The following is a 16,961-nucleotide window of genomic DNA, read 5'->3' as shown; positions in this document are numbered from 1 at the left end:
TTCCGGAGGACCAAATTAGTCTGGTGTCAGACCAACACCCACGAGCCCCCGCTCCGCCATCTCGATACCCACTATCCCATCACAAGCTCAGGGGGACCAGCCACTTGAGTTGTCGAATATCGGTGCTTTCGGATTGCGACCTTGGCCTTCACCGCATTCTTCCTTCTGAAGCTCGACTGTTCGCTTGTATCGAAGCTCTATGAGATAGCTGGAATTTCTGTGACATGAGTCGTTTACTAACTGACAGCCAAGCTGGAGAGCTGTAAATATTTGCAGGAGCGGCCAGCTCTGATGGTGAAGCCGATGTTAATTGCCATCCTTCTAGGCACAAATCCAGGATTGTGTGCCTGTCAGTGAATGCCATTTTAGAGTCTGCTGTTACTCTAGAGACGCAGAGAACTGGGTATCGCAGAACAAGACTTCACTGAACCCACAGTGATTGTTGGAGAAGAAATGAACCAGTACACTTCACTTACAGAGAAAGGCAAGTCAAATTTGCAGATGATCTACGTCTATCATATCATAAACATTTGCAGTCTGCCGAGGATAATTCGTTTCTTATAGATCATGAACCCCGAGTCACGAGAAATGCAATCTTACAAACCGCACTTGACAATGCGACACCTACCCCCCTCCTCGCGCGCAATCGTGGCTTCCCAAAACCCCCGTTGTTCGCTACACTTACATCGTAATGCCATCAGATGCATTGCTTTCCATCCAAAGTTCTCCTTTGTTGCCTCCTGGTCCGACGATTTCACGATTAAGATATGGGATTGGGAACTTGAAGAATTAGAAATGACACTCAAACGCCATACAAGAGCCATATGCGCTCTTGACTATAGCTGTCCACTTAAGGAAGTTCTTCTAGCCTCCTGCAATTCCGACCTCACAATCAAGTTATGGAACCCGACAGACGCATACAAAAATATTGCACTTTACAAGGCCATGACCATATCGTCAGCGCCGTCCGCTTTATACCAAACTGGAGCTTACTTGCCAGCACAAACAAGGACATGGACACCAGATTATGGGATGTGACCAATAGGTATTGCGTGAAGACAATACAAGGTCATACTGGCTGGGTTCGAGATGTTTGTCCATCCCCTGATGGTTAATTTCTTCTTTCTGAAGGGGACGATATGACCGCTCGATTACGGGACATTTCAGGGAAGCCAGAGACCAAGCTGACCTTAATTGGTCATGCAATCTTCAATGAGTGCTGTGCCATTGCTCCACCAAGCTCCTTACAGTATCTTGCGCCATTAGTCGGATTGAAAAAGGTGCCATCTGCGGCGAATACGATTGAATTCATGGCAGCTGGATCGCGTGACAAGACCATCGAACTCTGGGACGCCCCCGGGGCTTGTTTCCTGACACTGTTTGGACATGACAACTGGCTACGAACAATTGTTTTCCATCCCGGTGGCAGATATCTGTTATCCACCTCAGATGACAAGACAATCCGTTGTTGGGTTTGAGTCAGGAAGGAAAATGTGTGAAGACACTTTCAGACTCTCATTAAAGCTTCGTCACTTGCTTGAGGTGGGCTCCTGTAATTGTTCAAGACATACCTGCCGACGCTGCTAGTGCCCCCACGAGGCAGACATTAGAAGGATCGGCTGTTCCGGAGAATCAGACAGGTGGAGAATATACGTCTGAGGAGCAGATAAGATGCGTCATTGCTACTGCTGGTATCACCAGCTAGGTACTGTGTACACAGTTAAGTGGACAGTGTGTATGCTTCCAAAGCAAAAGTCAATTGATTCATGTAGATAGATGTTGATAGATGTTCCTTCTCAGTCTAGTTTGAAAACACCCCTAGATCCCGCACGCCGGCCTTCGGCGGTCACAACACCGGGGCCACAGCCCAGCGCAAGAATGCGTACACCAAGCAAGGGATGTTATCCATCGGTCGCTAGCAGTGGGTCACCGCTAGTTTGTTCTGACAGGAGAATATATCCCGACAGCTACAGACACCGTTGACCAGAAATTGAAGATCTCCGCTGGCTAACAACATGTGAGTTGACGAGTTGTTGACTTATGTGTGGGATATTTCCTTTGCTCGGCTTACCAGCCGGCGCCATATTCCTATGGTGCTAGTGCCTTGCACAAGCAGATAGATACCGGGGTATTGGATCTAGTTTGCGAGTAAGTGTGTTCTCTCGGGCAAGCCCGTGATGCTTTTTCGCTATCCCGGAACTTACGCCATCAATGTTATACATAGTGCTAATGTGATCATACCAGTGTCTAGAGACCCTGCTTCTCAACTTCATGTGACAAGTTCCATGGTTATACCAAAGCCTGAAATAGTAACGGGGATTGGATTTCTGGTTATCGGACTCGTTTAACCCCAGACCTTTCTTCCTTCGTACCAAGTCTCTATTAATTTGGCATTTAGAAGAGAATCGGCATTCCACTCCATATCGACGATAACAAAGTCTGCCATTTTTCCAGTGGCCAGGGTACCTACCCGGCCTTCTGCGAACACACTTCTCGCGGCTCCTCCAGTGGCGGCCACCATAGCTTCGCACAGGCCTAGCTGGAAATGTTTGTTCACTACCTCGGTAAATTGAGGATCTCTCGATGAGCGCCGTGTGGTGGCGACATAAAGATTTTCCATCGGTGCCCACCGAGAGGTCGGACTATCGCTTCCAATTGCCATTAGTGCCCCTGCATCAGAGAACTCCCGATAGGCAAATGCCCGCTGGCATCGATCATTGCCAAGTAAGCGCGGCCATTGTGTGAGGACAGAAGGGTCAGCATGGATAGGCTGAATCGAAGCTGTCAGCCCTAATATACCGAGTCTTTTCGCGTCTTCTGGCGATGCTAGCTCAAGATGCTCAATGCGATGCCGTCTACCTGGGGTGGCATTCTTTTCGATCGCGTCAATGGCCATCTTGATTGCTCCGTCACCGATAGCATGAAGGGCGATCTGTAAACCACCCGCATCTGCCTTTTTCACGACAGGCATGAGATCTTCTGGGGCCCAAATAGGTGGGGGAGATCCGATGGGGGCATATGGCTGAGATAGATACGCCGTACACGCATCAATAATGCCATCACAGATGACCTTTATTCCAACGAGGCGAAGGTCGGGGCTTGTTGACGAGCTATATTGCTTCGATAGCTCAATTGCCCGCTGGACTTGCTTCGAATTGGTATCGGGATCATCACTCGGCTTGATCAGCCAATACGCTGCGATGCGCATGGGGAGCGAAGGCTCCCTTTCTCGCAGAGTAACCAGTGCATCCCAAGCTTCTTCATCCATGGCCATCTCCACGAGCCCAGTATATCCAGAAGAATTGTATTCTTGGATACCAGCACGGATAGCCTCGATTCGTTCTTCCTTGGGGCTTGACATTGCCTGGTAAGGCCAAATGATGGACATCATGGCACCTTCATCGAGCACTCCCGAGGGATTCCCGTCTGCATCACGATGGATCTTACCTCCAGCAGGGTCTGGAAGATCGGCAGCACCAAGCTCCTTTAAAGCTGCACTGTTGCACCAGCAGGAGTGTTGAGAGCTCGCGTCAATAAAAATCGGCCGGGGATCTAGATCGTCGAGCATTGCAGCCGACACGCCATCGGGCGTCATATAATGAAACCAATTTCGGCAAAGGATGGTTGGAGTCTCAGGGTTTGCGACGCCGTATTCTTTGATCGTCGATCGTATATCGTCAAGGGTCTTGCAGTGTTTCAGGTCGAGTTTGCGCAGGGACTGTCCGAGAAGGAGCAGGTGCATATGACCGTCGACGAAGCCCGGAAGCACAACCTTCTGCTGGAGATCGCAGGTGTCTGAAGGACCATCGTATGTTGAAGTGACTTCAGCATAGGATCCGATAGCTGCAATTCGGCCATCCTTGACGAGCATGCAGTCGGCGAAGATGGGCTCGTCCTGGAGACCGGCACGTTCATTCGTCAAGATTCGACCGTTGGAGAAAATGGTGGTGTTCGACATGCTGAGCGAAGTGTCGAAAGGAGCAAATGGAAATTGCACTGCACAACACACAACATCTTGATGCAAGGTCCGCTTCTCCCGACATGGGCTGACAACTTGAGGATGAGGGTCCCCACTTGGAGTTGGAGTGAAGCTCGGAGTGGACCTCGCCTCGACCTTCCCTCCAAGTGCTTCTTGGCTGCTCCTCCCACCATCTATATCAAGACAACAACCGAGGCGATCAAGGAATCGCTCCAAACGCATCTCCACCGATAATGCTAACTCGGTCGTATATTAAAATCATATCTCAGGCCAATGATGAACACCCTGCCAAGTGACTCGGCTCCTGTCATTCGATCAACAACGCGACTCCCCCCATTCCCCGAACAAAGCCCCAGATGAATTGCCAGAAAATCCGGAGAGGGGGTTCCCCAGAATCTCCAGTGGTCTCCACAAAGCCGGCCCGGCAATAGCCATTAGGACCTTAATAAATCTCCGCCGCCAATTGCGTTCTCCCCAATATTCAACTGTGGACGTTTTCAGTCACTCCTTGGACCAAATTCTGCATAATTTCATGCCCTCAAGACAAACATGTCACAAAAGATATCGCCCATCGAAGATACCGAGGCCAATGGCAAAAAGGGCGTTAGCAACATGATCGAGCCTGACCAATCTGAGGGAGAGGTCTTTGGTAAAATGCTTCGACAGGCAGACCATGAAAGAGCTGTTCAAGGAGACCAACATTTCCATCGCCTTGGCTGGAAACGCCTGACGATAGTGTTGATCGTCCAGTCAATTGCATTGGGTAGTCTGAGTCTCCCCTCTGCGTTTGCAACGATGGGAATGGTGGCCGGGATAATATTGACAATTGGGATGGGAGTCATTGCGATCTACGCGAGTTACATCGTTGGCTTGGTGAAGCTCAAATATCCGCATCTCCCACACTACGTCGATTTCGGGCGGCTCCTGATGGGTGGTTTTGGCGACAAGCTATTTGCTGTTTTCTTCGTTGCGCTCATGACCTTGACGGTCGGGTCGCACTGTTTGACGGGAAAGCTTGCCCTTGCAACTATCACTGGCAGCAATGTATGCGCTCTTGTTTTTAGTGTCGTGTCAGCTATCATTCTCTTTGCCTTTGCTGTGCCGCCTTCCTTCGCCGAGATTTCCATTCTGGGATACATCGACTTTGCATCGATTATCGTGGCAATCGGGATCTCTATCATTGCAACGGGAGTTCAAAGCAACGAGCCAACAAACATTTCAACACCATGGTCGGCCTGGCCGAAGGAGAACCTGACATTTAGTGAAGCCTTTGTGGCCATCTCGAATATCGCCTTTGCCTATGCCTTCTCCTCGGCACAACCAACATTTATGGATGAGATGCACACCCCAAAGGACTTCACAAAGTCCATCATCACTCTGGCGACAACACAGATGACAATCTACACAGTCACTGGGGCACTTATCTACGCATTCGTGGGACAGAACGTTCAATCACCAGCCCTGCTGTCTGCTGGTCCCCTGCTTGCGAAAATTGCTTTTGGTGTGGCATTACCCGTCATCTTCATTTCCGGGTCGATCAATGCCACCGTCGCCTGCCGCTTCATTCACGGCCGCATTTATCAAGACTCAATTGTTCGATACGTTAATACAGCGAAAGGCTGGATTACCTGGCTGGTGGTTGTGGCATTTATCAACATTCTTGCCTGGATTATTGCTGAGGCCATTCCCTTCTTTTCCGAGCTACTCTCAATTTGCGGTTGTCTGCTCGTGTCTGGGTTCTCATTCTATATTCCCCCCGTTCTCTGGTTTTTCTTGCTGAAAGAGGGAACCTTGTTCGAGAAACACAATATCCGACACGCATTTTTGAACTTGATTGTGTTTATTGTGGGTGTCACCATTCTAGGATGTGGAATGTATGCCAGCGTGAATCAGGTGGTGGGTAATATCCATTATCAGCAGCCGGTCTTGAATCTCTGCTAACATTTACAGATTTATAAATTTCACACAGGTTCAATCAGTCGTCCATTCTCATGCAACGCTGAATAATGACCAGCGGGTCAATATGCCGAGGTGTAACTGCGGTTTCGACGTACTGTACTATTTGGTGTGATGGACACTTTGTATATTCTTCAGATCCTGGTATCAAATGAGAAGCCCCAATTGTAGATATTATCAAGCAGAAAGGCTTATCTGCATGATAATGAGCAATATAAACTACAAGAGTTATGTCAATATCTAAGGTAGTGGAGCTACTGAGTCCATTGGAGTCAGGTGATGATTACCTCATCGGCGCTTCGACCTTCCTAATTTGATTACCACCTTGGCATTTTCCCGGTCACTTTGGCTCCCTCTCCAAATTCCTCTTGCACATATGCGTCGATTCTCCGAGTTTGACGGGCTTGAAAAACGCCTCTCATGGCACCGGGATGCTGGACATGCCGCGTGAGACACAGGAAATGCGACCTTGAAACACCCTCTTGCAAGGAATGCGCTGATCGGCATGTTCACTGCCACGGCTATGGGCCCAAGCCAGCATGGATGGACGGTGGATTAGAAGAAAAAAAGGAAAAATCACGGATCAAGGCTGCTGTCAAGGAGAACTTCTGCCATGTTAAAAAAATGCAGGGTCGAGCTCGGCGAAGGGCTAACGAGCTCTCTCGGTCATCATTCAAAACACCGACGCCGACGCCGACGCATGAAGAAAGACTACCAAACACCGTGATTACACCATCAAGTCCATCGTGCTCACCTCGTCGAGCCACGACTTCGGAGCCTCATTTTGACAGTGAAAATAATGTTCAGAGCTGCTCTCCAGACAACGTTGAACCACCCACGCCGCCCAGTCCTCGACCTCTCGATAACTACGGCACTATTGATCCGCAGGAGGCCTGGCTCTTGATGCATTATCTTGACCAAGTATTTCCGTGGCAATTCCCTTATCACGACCCTCGCTCGCGACTAGGGAATCGGGGCTGGCTTTTCCTACTGCTGATAAAACGAGGACCTCTCTACCACGCCGCATTGAGTCTTTCGTCACTTCTCCAAAGTGCAATACTCGAAACCGAAGAAGAATTTCAAAGGAAACAGAGGGCACTGGACCACCACTCGCGAGCCTTGCGAGAGCTATGTGACCTCATGAGTGAGAAGGGCGACAAGCTACGCGAGGACCATGGCGAGTTGGCGGAGTTCTTAACATGTAGCTTCATGTTAATAAGTTTCGAGGTGAGAGAAGCATATTCATTCTTCTATGCATCCAAGCAGGCTGCTAACACCACGGTCCAGGTATTTAGTGGTGCGGAGCACGATTGGCTAGTCCATCTCGATGCAGCAGCATCTGTCATGAGTTTATTATCAGCTGAGGCTATCTTCAGTCCAAAATTATCCGATACCAATAACCACCTAAGTCCGCTCGTGGAGAACCCTCGTCCGGAAAAAGGCGGTATAAATGATGGTCTCAAGTTCTTGATGGTGACGGTGATTTGGTTTGACCTTTTTGCCTGTCTGCCAACAGGACGCGCGCCACGACTACCTTACCAGCGCTGGCTTCAGATCCCGGGGTTGAACACAGCCGACCTCATGGGGTGTCAGAACTGGGTCATGATAGCGATCGGTGACCTCGCAAATTTTGCCATATGGAAGGATGTTCAAGAAAGGGATGGTGTTTTAAGTATTCGCGAGTTGGCCAGCAAAGCCGAGGAGATAGAAAGACGCCTAGAAGATGGGATACAGAGCCTTGACTTGGCACGAAGCGTAAGTTGAAGATCCGTATTATGTACCCTGGCATTTTCTGACAATTCCCAGGAGCACACGGATGTCGAGTCAATATCAAGCTGGGTTACCCGCCTTTTCGCCCTTGCTGCTTTGGTACTGCTACATAGCATATTATCGGGACCCCTACCGGCACTCCCGGAAATCCAGAGTGCGGTTACAAGAAGCATGATTGCACTTCAGAATAGACCCTGGAACTATTCACTCACAGGGTCGGTGTGGGCATTGTGCGTTTTAGGTTGTATGGCACAGCCACGCTCTCGTCCATATTTTGAAGGTTTAATGTCAGATATGGTCCGGGACTCGGGGCGAGTAGGAAATAGCTCAACGGTTTTGAAGATAATTAAGAAGTGCTGGAAATTACAAGAGACCGGTCGAGCAGACAGTCGAATTACGATGAGAGAGATGGGCATTTGGGCAATTTTAATATGAATGACGAATAATGCACTTCTACGAGCGTTGAAAATATTATCTCCTTAAGTAGTAAGTTTATAATCAACAGGATCAGCATTCTTTCGAGCCAGATAGTAGACTAACGAACTGAAGATTACCAAAATTGCCACACGTGAAGTTTCTCTGCATCTCTGACTAGTATGAAGGTAGCCAAGTGTCAACAGTGTATTGAGAGGGAAGGGTTGAAATGCAATGCGAGCCGGGCCGCTTCAAAAAGAAGGTCGAGCCGTGGAGAACCACTCGCCAATCAGAACAACGCCCTGGTTCTCCGAAGTATACAGTTCCCGAAGTACAGCAATATTCAGGGTAGTATCAAAAACGTCTTCGAATGTAAGGGGATATGGGTTAGTTGTTTAATATAAAGAGATCATATTTAGCTGAAATTGAAGACAGATCGCTGTTTTGTTATTTTTCTCTATCCTAAACTCCCGCTCAACAGGATCAATTCAAAATGCCAGCACTTGATATCGACAAGCGGTCAAGGGCATTAAATCTTGTTGAAGCCAGTGTCGAAGAGCTTCTCCATGCTTTGAACACTCGAGCTATCACCAGTGTCGAACTCGTCTCTCTTTATCTGCACCGAATCGGGTACTATGATTGCCGAGGGCCATCTCTCAACTCTATTTGCGTCCTGAACCCCAATATTTTCGAAGAAGCCCAAAAATCAGATGACTATAGAGCATCTGGTCAGGCCCCGAGGCCTCTCGAAGGGATTCCTTTCACAGTGAAGGATAGTTTCAAGGTTCAAGGCATGACTGTTGCAGCGGGCTCGCCTGCCTTCAGCGACCTTATAGCCTCGGACGATGCAGCAGTTGTCTCCTTGCTTCGCAAGGCCGGGGCAGTGATAATCGGAAGAACGAATATGCCAGCTATGGCGGATGGCGGTGGGCAACGAGGACTGTATGGACGAGCAGAAAGTCCTTACAACAGCGAGTATTCCACCACAGCATATGCATCAGGCTCGTCGAATGGATGCGGTACATCAACAGCCGCAAGCTTTGCTGCCTTTGGGCTCGCTGGGGAGACAGTATCCTCCGGTCGAGCGCCAGCATCGAACAATGCGCTTGTTGGATATTCGCCGTCTCGTGGTGTGATCCCGAATCGAGGACAATGGCCTCTTTATCCAACTTGTGATGTGATCGTTCCTCATACACGAACAATGAAAGATTTATTCGCCGTGCTCGATATCATTGTGGCCGAGGATACCGATATTGCGCGAAGGGGCGACTTTTGGCCAAACCAGCCGTTCGTTTCGATTCCGAAAGCTGGGAGCATCCGACCTGCCAGTTTTTGCTCATTAGCGGATTCTTCTGCTTTGATTGGGAAGCGCATTGCAGTCCCCAGATGTTTCATTGGTGTCTCGTCCGCAAAGCCATTCCATGTTTGCACCGAACCAGTGCAGAGGCTTTGGGACAAAGCAAGAGCGACACTGGAGAGCCTCGGTGCCGCGGTGATCGAGACAGATTTCCCCTTTCTCGAGCTCTATGTCAAGCAAGTCTTCCCCGGACAAAGCTGCAACGTCCCGGGGATGCCGGCTGAATGGACCAGTATTGAGCGATGCCAAATGATTGCGACGGCCTGGGACGACTTCCTCCGGATGAACGGCGATGTGAAATATCCGGACCTCACCGCATCGGACCCCGACCAGATCCATCCGCATATTGCCCCGATGGACGACCCGATAAGACACACCGAAGCACAAAATCAAGTGCGATATTCCGACATGATCGATTCCGTCAAAGATCGAATGCACACAATCTACTCCTTCGAAGGCATAGAGGAGGCTGTGAGGTCTTTGGAGGCCATGCGGAAGGTGGAATTCGAAGACTGGATGGATGTCAACGACTTTGATCTGCTCGCCTTTCCGACTAACGGTGATGTCGCATACGCCGACTGCGACGAGGATTACAAGTCCTGTCTTCACGCCCTGCAAGATGGTGTCAAGTATGCAAATGGCGGCCGCGCTTTGAAGCACTGTGGTATACCTTGTATCACCCTCCCCATGGGCATGATGAAAGGCAAGCAAATGCCAGTCGGGATTACATTTGCGTCGAGAGCATACTCGGATACTGATCTCCTGCGCTACGCATACGCATTTGAGGCAGCATCTCGAGCTCGTACCGTTCCCTCGTTAACACCGCCGTTGCCGACAGATTATATTTCATTCCCAACACCCTTGCACGGGGACACGATTGATGCCAAACCTATCCTCAACATTACCGCGACTGAATCCAAAAATTTGAATGAATCGAAGCTGGAGGTATGCCGTCGTGTATTGGTGTCAGGCACTGTATTATCAAGTGATCCACTTGTTGGGGTGTCTTCAGTCCAGATATTCGTCAACGGTGTACCATGCTTCGGCGTGTGTCTCGAGGGTGGGAACTGGGAATGGCAGGGAGATATCTCTCGACCCAAGAGGAACGAGCGGTATCCTACAATTGCCAAAGTACCAAAAGATCAATTTCTTCTCGTTGTAATCGCAAAATTAGGCAACGGAAGATGCGCAGCCGCTATGTTGTTGATAGACTGAAGATTCGAATCAAATTTGAATTATTATCAAAAGACATTTTGTGCGCTTTCAGTAAATACCGCCCTAGTTGGCAACTCCAGATGAATGCATAGTGTACTCATGGAAAAGTACCCTCAAAACATTAGTACGCATTGTTACGCATTGTAAACCGTTTGAAACCCCCGATGCATGGATACACTAGTAGTGTACAAAGACCCACTGTTTAACGAACGTCATATCTATAGAGTGGGTGGTGTTTAAACTACGATGCACACCAGACTAAATCAAATGTATATTGAATGACACCATTATACATTGCATTAGCGCAGGGCGTTTATCTAATGTCGTACACTCGACTTTGAGCTGATGTCATCGCGCCTCTGAGACAAGCAGGCCCCGCTCTGAGCTTCTGGATCCAACCTGGGAAGCGCTGCGAGGACGCCAGCACCAATATTTTTAACACTGTACAATGCGGTATTATATTCTAGGAGAGGATTTGACATTTGGAGAAGAACCTTTCCCGAATATGTATCGTATTTGTACACATCAAGATATGTAATCCTGTAGTTAGCCTATAAGTATATTACATAAGAGTCGCTGACCACCACCAGCAATAATATCTACCTCATCACGGGGAAAAGTAACCAGCAAAGTCATAAGTGTCGTAAGGCAGTCTGTAAAAAAAGCGAAACTCAAAAGGGGTCTCAAGAGATAAGATGTTTCCAGGCTAAAAAGCAAAACTCCTTGGCATGCGAAATGTAAGATCTTTCAAAAAGCGGGGTGGCCGGGTCCTCGAGGCCGAGAGTCGATGGAAAGCCAAACCCGAAAGTATCCGCCCCCAATAGCAAAGGCGATCAGCAGGAGCCGCCGGTCATATTCGAATATCACATCGGGACGAAATGTATCATGACGGAAGATGGGCCTGCAGGTGGCTTAAAAGGGGAAGACCCTGCTCGTCGTCATGCGCTGGTCGCCTCTCACTAATGGACGCGCTTAAGCCGCCGCGAAATCAAAAAAGGACTCAAGTGACTACCGCGTCTTCGTCACCGTACAAGTCCGCATCATCGAAGAAAACTGCCGACTGGCGCCGCATCTCCTCTATAACACTACCCCTCCGAGAACTCGGGGTCTGAGGGCGTGAGGAGGCCGTTGAATGCGACAGGCTGTCAGAGAGGTCCGCGTAATGCGACCCGGTCTTGTAGCCGGAGTCGCCGCTTCTTTCGGGAAAATTCTCGTCGAGTCGTGCGAGCAGGGCATCTGATGGTTCGTGTTGCGAGCGCTGGATGCGGCGGGATAAAATGGGAGATAAGGAACGGCCCCCGGTGGCGGAACATTCTTGGAGGCCTCTCATGATCGCCGTCTCAATACTCAGCCGGTTCTTGATGAATTGGATTTTCGGAAAAGCGCTTTGCTGACCGACATGGATCATGCGCGCAAGCCGCTCGGGCGTCGGATCCGAGAGAATATGATAGAAATCGGACGGGATGCTCTTCGGCCAAATCGTGATAGTGCCACTGAACTTTTGTAGCCATATTTCACTCCAGTCTTGTCCCAGTGGCCGAGGAAGGAGCTCCAGATGGCGCAGGACTCGGAGCCACTTGTTGAGGTCGAGTTTAATGTATTGTTCTATCGCAGTGCCGAGAAAGCCACCACGCCAGCCACGTCCCTTGCGGTGGGTGACCGGTCGCCCCACGGTTCCTCTGGAGCTGAAAAAGAACAGATTGATATGAGGGTTGACCTAAAACGGTCTTAGTGGCTGGGAGTTATGAATGGAACGGATAAAATCTTACCTGAGATACGACCGTAAAGTTGACATTAAAGTGTAAGTTCAGCGCTTTAATAGGTATATCCGTCCGCAGGCTCCCGTCCTTCCACTTGTGCCCGAAGGAGTAAGGAGCCAAAGTACCGTCCCGCTGTTTGGTCATCAGAACGACCGGATTGAGGATGCCGGGCACGGCAGCTGAGGCGAGAACGGCACTCCATATGACGCAGTCGGGGCAGGTCAGATAGTTAGCCAGAATGGTGGGGGAATGAGGGTCCGAGGGTACGCAGGAGACATTCAATATGCGACCGGTTCTTTCATAGGCTTCTCGAAAAGTAGTCGAGCCCCTGCAGAACCAGCTACACTGCTTAGCCCAGTCTAGTGTATCGAACCGAGCACCGGTTTTCCACCAACGACGAATCCACGTCGTGAATCCTTCGTGACAAGCGCGGATTCGGTGAGCAAGTGCCGGAACGAGCAACTGCTTCAGCTCGTCGTCGGTTCGGGTTGCCACTAGGCCGGCTACCAACGCTCCGCCTGATGTTCCAGTGATGATTTCGGGGAGCACGCCATTATCCAGCAGTGCTTTGACCACTCCGAAGTGATAGTACGCGAATGTGGCTCCGCCCGACAGACATAGTGCCGTGCGCCCGAAATTTGTGTCCAGGTGCTTGAAGTGCTGATACTTGGCTTCCCGATCGGTCTGTTTGCCGTCCAGAACCAATTTGATACACGCATGCACCTCATCAATATATTCTTGAACCAGCTCTTTGGTTCCCGAATAGGCTTCACTGTAAATGCGAGGGTTCTCCACACCCGCGAAATTGTTCTTCACGCAGGCCTCCAACAAAGACCGAAGCTCTTCCACCGCCGGTATCTCGTTGACGCTCACCCCACCATGCTCAGCCTCCCACTCCGCGTCCTTTCGCACCTTCTTCAGCTGGGAGACAACCTTGTTGATCGTAAGATGGTCATAGTAAGCGTACTCGTCGGTCTGCTTCCACTTTTCGTTGCCCAGGTGGATGTCCAGCGCTTGGGCCGACCTCAGCCAGTCCGCATAAGACTTTTGCGACGACAGGTCGCGTCTCAGTCGCTCCCTCTTTCCTCTCCATGTGATCCATTGTTCGTAAAGAAGGATGTATACTCGAACCAAAACGTAGCCGAAGCTCAGCACCGCGATCCAGGCGAACACGGTGAAGAGGAAGGGCCACTTGAGGATTGTGTAGAGCACGCCTTCTCTCGTCTCATCCTTGCTTCGTTTCGGGGCCTTGCGACGACCGCGGGTCTTGCGTACGCGTTGGTTGATCGGGCGCCAGTCGTTGAGGGCTACCAATGGGGAAGCTTCGGGCGCGTTGAGAGCCTGCTCAAATCGACGGAGGTCATCTGGATCGATAAAATCCTCACCATAGTCCGGCAGGCCGGCCGGGTCATAAGGGTCAGTTAACGTAGCCTTCTCCTCGGAGGGCATATTCAATGCATGGTGCAAAGCAGGAACAGCATTGGGAATCCGGTTGGGGAAGTTACACCACGACGTCAGCGTCACGTGTATCAATCAGCCACTCCGCAGTGGGGTATGGGTGTGGCGGGTGTATCTGTGGCTAGTGAGCCGTTGGAGGAGCCCCACAGATAAGTGCATCCGTCCCTCAACGTCAACCACGGTAGCACGCGAAGTATATTCCAGACCGCCTCGAAGGCGTAGACATTGGGTGCCCCTCGGGACGGTCTGCAGATATTGCGCTCGTACAGAAAGGTCAAAGTGAAATGCCATTGTATATTTCTGATCTGTATCTACTGATGGGATGGAGCAGCAGTTGTCTCCTCCGGTCTCCGAAATTGTACCTCCCCAACCCACCCCAAGGTTACGCAAAAAATCTAGCAACGGCTTATCTTGTGCGACGCGATTCGTAGCTCCGATTTATCGAGGCGCGGTGGAATCTTCCTGTGGATGGCTCACACGGTCGTGCGGACCATCCGCAATGCCGTTCTCCGAATGGTGTCCCCAAGAGGCAGTTGATTGAACGCGATCCGACTCTCCACGACGCGATAATCTGTCCATGTCCTGCAAATGCCCCTCCACAAAAACTTCCGGCGGCAGCACGGCATAGGATATTGCTTCACCGCTAGATGCTAGCTCGTTCAGATCTCAACGGAGAGGGCCATTGACTCCGTTCATTGGCGGGCAGCGCAGATGCTTTTTAAGAGGAGAGCCGACATGGAGGAGCAGGAAAGCATCCTATGGGCTGACGAGGAGACCACCTCGATTTTAGCCGCATACGAGCAGGGCGCGATATATCGGACGTGCAGAGGACCCGAGGTCTCTGCAGCGCTAGCGCTGCGGGCGTCACACCACGGCGATTGGTGTATGTCCAGGGACTCCCACGTCCACCGACCGACGGCACCCTGCTCAAAGGCTCAAATGGCTCGCAGTCACCTGATCGCGCAGGATAGTGATGATGTGCAGAGTCGTCGCGGGCCTCTGCTGGGATTGGCCGCTAGTTACGCCCGCTTGGTAGTTCCGGGACTCTGTTCCCACTCATCGGTGCTCCCTGATGCTGATCATGTCGATCGCCCTGATATCCTGTGAATCCTCCACGAAAAAGCAAACAACTCTGACGGCGTCGCATCTCGTTTCCGCGAGCCCTCGGCTGGATATACCCGGCGACGGAAATAGAAGACATTTGGTCCCACATCACGATAGGTGTATAGGGACGCACGACGAGATGCATTATTTTGAGCGGGTTGCGCGGTAGCCGCCTCGAATTTATATGCCATTTAAGTTGCTTTAGTTGCAATTGAGATTCCGGGATGGCAGACAGGGCACTACTACTTCTACTCCTCAGAGTGGAATTCCCCGGCCCCAAGGTTACTCCGCGGGATGCCATGGCTCGTCGGTGACGAGAACGACGAGCGAGCTGCTGCTGGATTGTACGCTTCCGCATTGGGAGCGATGCAGTGTTTGCCCGTCAAAGCGAATGCGAAGTATCCTCCGATGTCAAGACACCGGCTCAGCGCGCCACACTCGGCTTGGCGCAGGCAGCAAATGACCAGGGCGCCTCCAATAAAGGCGGCGCCCGCGATATCACGTTCGTACGCTCGTGCTGGATGGATCGCCCAGGAGTGGGGATACCGGCCAACGCCCGAGGGCGTTTACTCGCCTAGCGACGAGGCCGGCGTACGTACTAACTCCGACGAAGGGGGCGGGGCGGCCGATCGGGAGGGCGATCGCATATCATGTGTGGTCCCCCCTTTGAACCTCCTGTCGCAATGCCCATGTGCTCAGCATTCCTCGCCTGGGCGGGGTAGTACTCTGCTCATTGCGACTGTTTTGTCTTGCATCTATACATTGTGTCCTATCCCGATCGCGCGCGAGGCGTGTTTTGTACGCGGATTGATGCAGCGAGATTGTGTGCACTGGAGATGCAAGGATGCTGCATGCGAACTCCTTGCAACTGCAGCCTCTACAGCAGGCTGGGATCTTAGATTGACCCGAGCGCCGCTTTGCGGCATCACAGCCCAGGAATGTGAATGGCCATGGATCCATGGATTGTTTCTCCTTTTACCCCGCGCCTGAGGGATCGGCCTCAGGGGAAGGGGGGATGTTGACCTGAAATTTGTACTCGACCAATCTCAAACCGTCCCGGCAAGCCCCCCTAATTCAAGAACAACGTGCATGAAGTACCTGTCCCTGTCCTCGCCGGCATCTGTACTATGCAAAACAAATCTCTTCCGCATTGATGGATGTACTGTATACGAGCATCTTGAAACTGTATCGAAACACCGTTGCTAGCGATTGTCGGGTGCGACCTGTCAACGTTCTTCCCAGCCGTCTTCACATAGATGAAACCAAGGGATCGCGTAGTACCATGGCTCGACCAACACCCAGGGTTGCCTTGTTCGGGCCGGAATGCGGGAGCGGTGTAAAAAGCTAGGTGACCAGGCTTGGAGCACGACGTGGTTTGATGGCGGGTGCCATCCATAGGAACGCTCGTCCATCCCGATGACATTGCCCCAAAAGAAGATATTTGATGTCATCGAGGACGAGCATGCTCCACGCAGCCACGATATGGTGGGTTCAAGAAAAACAACAAAAAAAAAAAAGCGGCCATCTTGGGCCCACCGCGAGAATGTCAGATGTCAGTGCGAGCTGACCCGGATGGCGCCAGATAGCGTAATGCGCATAGTGTCGCCGGGCGGTGATTGGCTGGTTCATGGAGTCGGCCTATAGCGCCAAACGGTCCGCGCATTTTGCTATTTTCACCTTTTCGTGGATGACCGACGATGCTGGCGACGTAGATAGCCTCTGGAGGCAGCTGCATACCCGCCAATGGCTGATATCTGCCCTCGATCGGCTGCACGCCTTTTGACCAAGCGTGCACCGCAGATGACCTCTTTTACCTCAGGTACCAGGCTGTACCGGACCAGCCGCAGAACTCGGGAACACGGTCCACAGCGGGCCCTTTGGCACTAAAAAGAAAAGCGGGCCAGGAAGAGCATGGGGCAACTGGGCCAAACATCGGCATTCCCACCCG

At 51.1% G+C, this 16,961-nt stretch overlaps 6 protein-coding genes across 6 annotated transcripts; 4 read left to right on the top strand and 2 right to left on the bottom strand.

The window, feature by feature from the left end:
* Window positions 1-2,344: 2,344 nt before the first annotated feature.
* Window positions 2,345-3,958, bottom strand: N7532_010814 (amidohydrolase; the record flags this gene model as incomplete). Its single annotated transcript, XM_056623305.1, has 1 exon — window positions 2,345-3,958. One exon carries the CDS (start codon window positions 3,956-3,958, stop codon window positions 2,345-2,347), a length of 1,614 nt encoding a protein of 537 aa, XP_056470721.1.
* A 570-nt stretch (window positions 3,959-4,528) lies between these two features.
* On the top strand, window positions 4,529-5,920 carry N7532_010813 (uncharacterized protein; the record flags this gene model as incomplete). The annotated part of the gene is made up of 1 exon (XM_056623304.1): window positions 4,529-5,920. The coding sequence occupies one exon, from the start codon at window positions 4,529-4,531 to the stop codon at window positions 5,918-5,920; it is 1,392 nt and encodes a 463-aa protein (XP_056470720.1).
* Window positions 5,921-6,355: 435 nt separating this feature from the next.
* Window positions 6,356-7,699, top strand: N7532_010812 (Zn(II)2Cys6 transcription factor; the record flags this gene model as incomplete). The annotated part of the gene is made up of 1 exon (XM_056623303.1): window positions 6,356-7,699. One exon carries the CDS (start codon window positions 6,356-6,358, stop codon window positions 7,697-7,699), a length of 1,344 nt encoding a protein of 447 aa, XP_056470719.1.
* A 913-nt stretch (window positions 7,700-8,612) lies between these two features.
* N7532_010811 (amidase family protein) lies at window positions 8,613-10,691 on the top strand (the record flags this gene model as incomplete). Its single annotated transcript, XM_056623302.1, has 1 exon — window positions 8,613-10,691. The coding sequence occupies one exon, from the start codon at window positions 8,613-8,615 to the stop codon at window positions 10,689-10,691; it is 2,079 nt and encodes a 692-aa protein (XP_056470718.1).
* Window positions 10,692-11,691: 1,000 nt separating this feature from the next.
* On the bottom strand, window positions 11,692-13,900 carry N7532_010810 (patatin-like phospholipase domain-containing protein; the record flags this gene model as incomplete). The annotated part of the gene is made up of 2 exons (XM_056623301.1): window positions 11,692-12,408; window positions 12,461-13,900. The coding sequence occupies 2 exons, from the start codon at window positions 13,898-13,900 to the stop codon at window positions 11,692-11,694; spliced, it is 2,157 nt and encodes a 718-aa protein (XP_056470717.1).
* A 720-nt stretch (window positions 13,901-14,620) lies between these two features.
* On the top strand, window positions 14,621-16,003 carry N7532_010809 (uncharacterized protein; the record flags this gene model as incomplete). Its single annotated transcript, XM_056623300.1, has 2 exons — window positions 14,621-14,792; window positions 15,219-16,003. 2 exons carry the CDS (start codon window positions 14,621-14,623, stop codon window positions 16,001-16,003), a joined length of 957 nt encoding a protein of 318 aa, XP_056470716.1.
* Window positions 16,004-16,961: the final 958 nt, after the last annotated feature.

This window comes from Penicillium argentinense (assembly GCF_028826775.1).
Source record: "Penicillium argentinense strain IBT 30761 chromosome Unknown utg000010l_segment0_segment0, whole genome shotgun sequence".
Taxonomy (NCBI): Eukaryota; Fungi; Ascomycota; class Eurotiomycetes; order Eurotiales; family Aspergillaceae; genus Penicillium; species Penicillium argentinense.
This window is presented reverse-complemented; position numbering and strand designations above follow the sequence as displayed.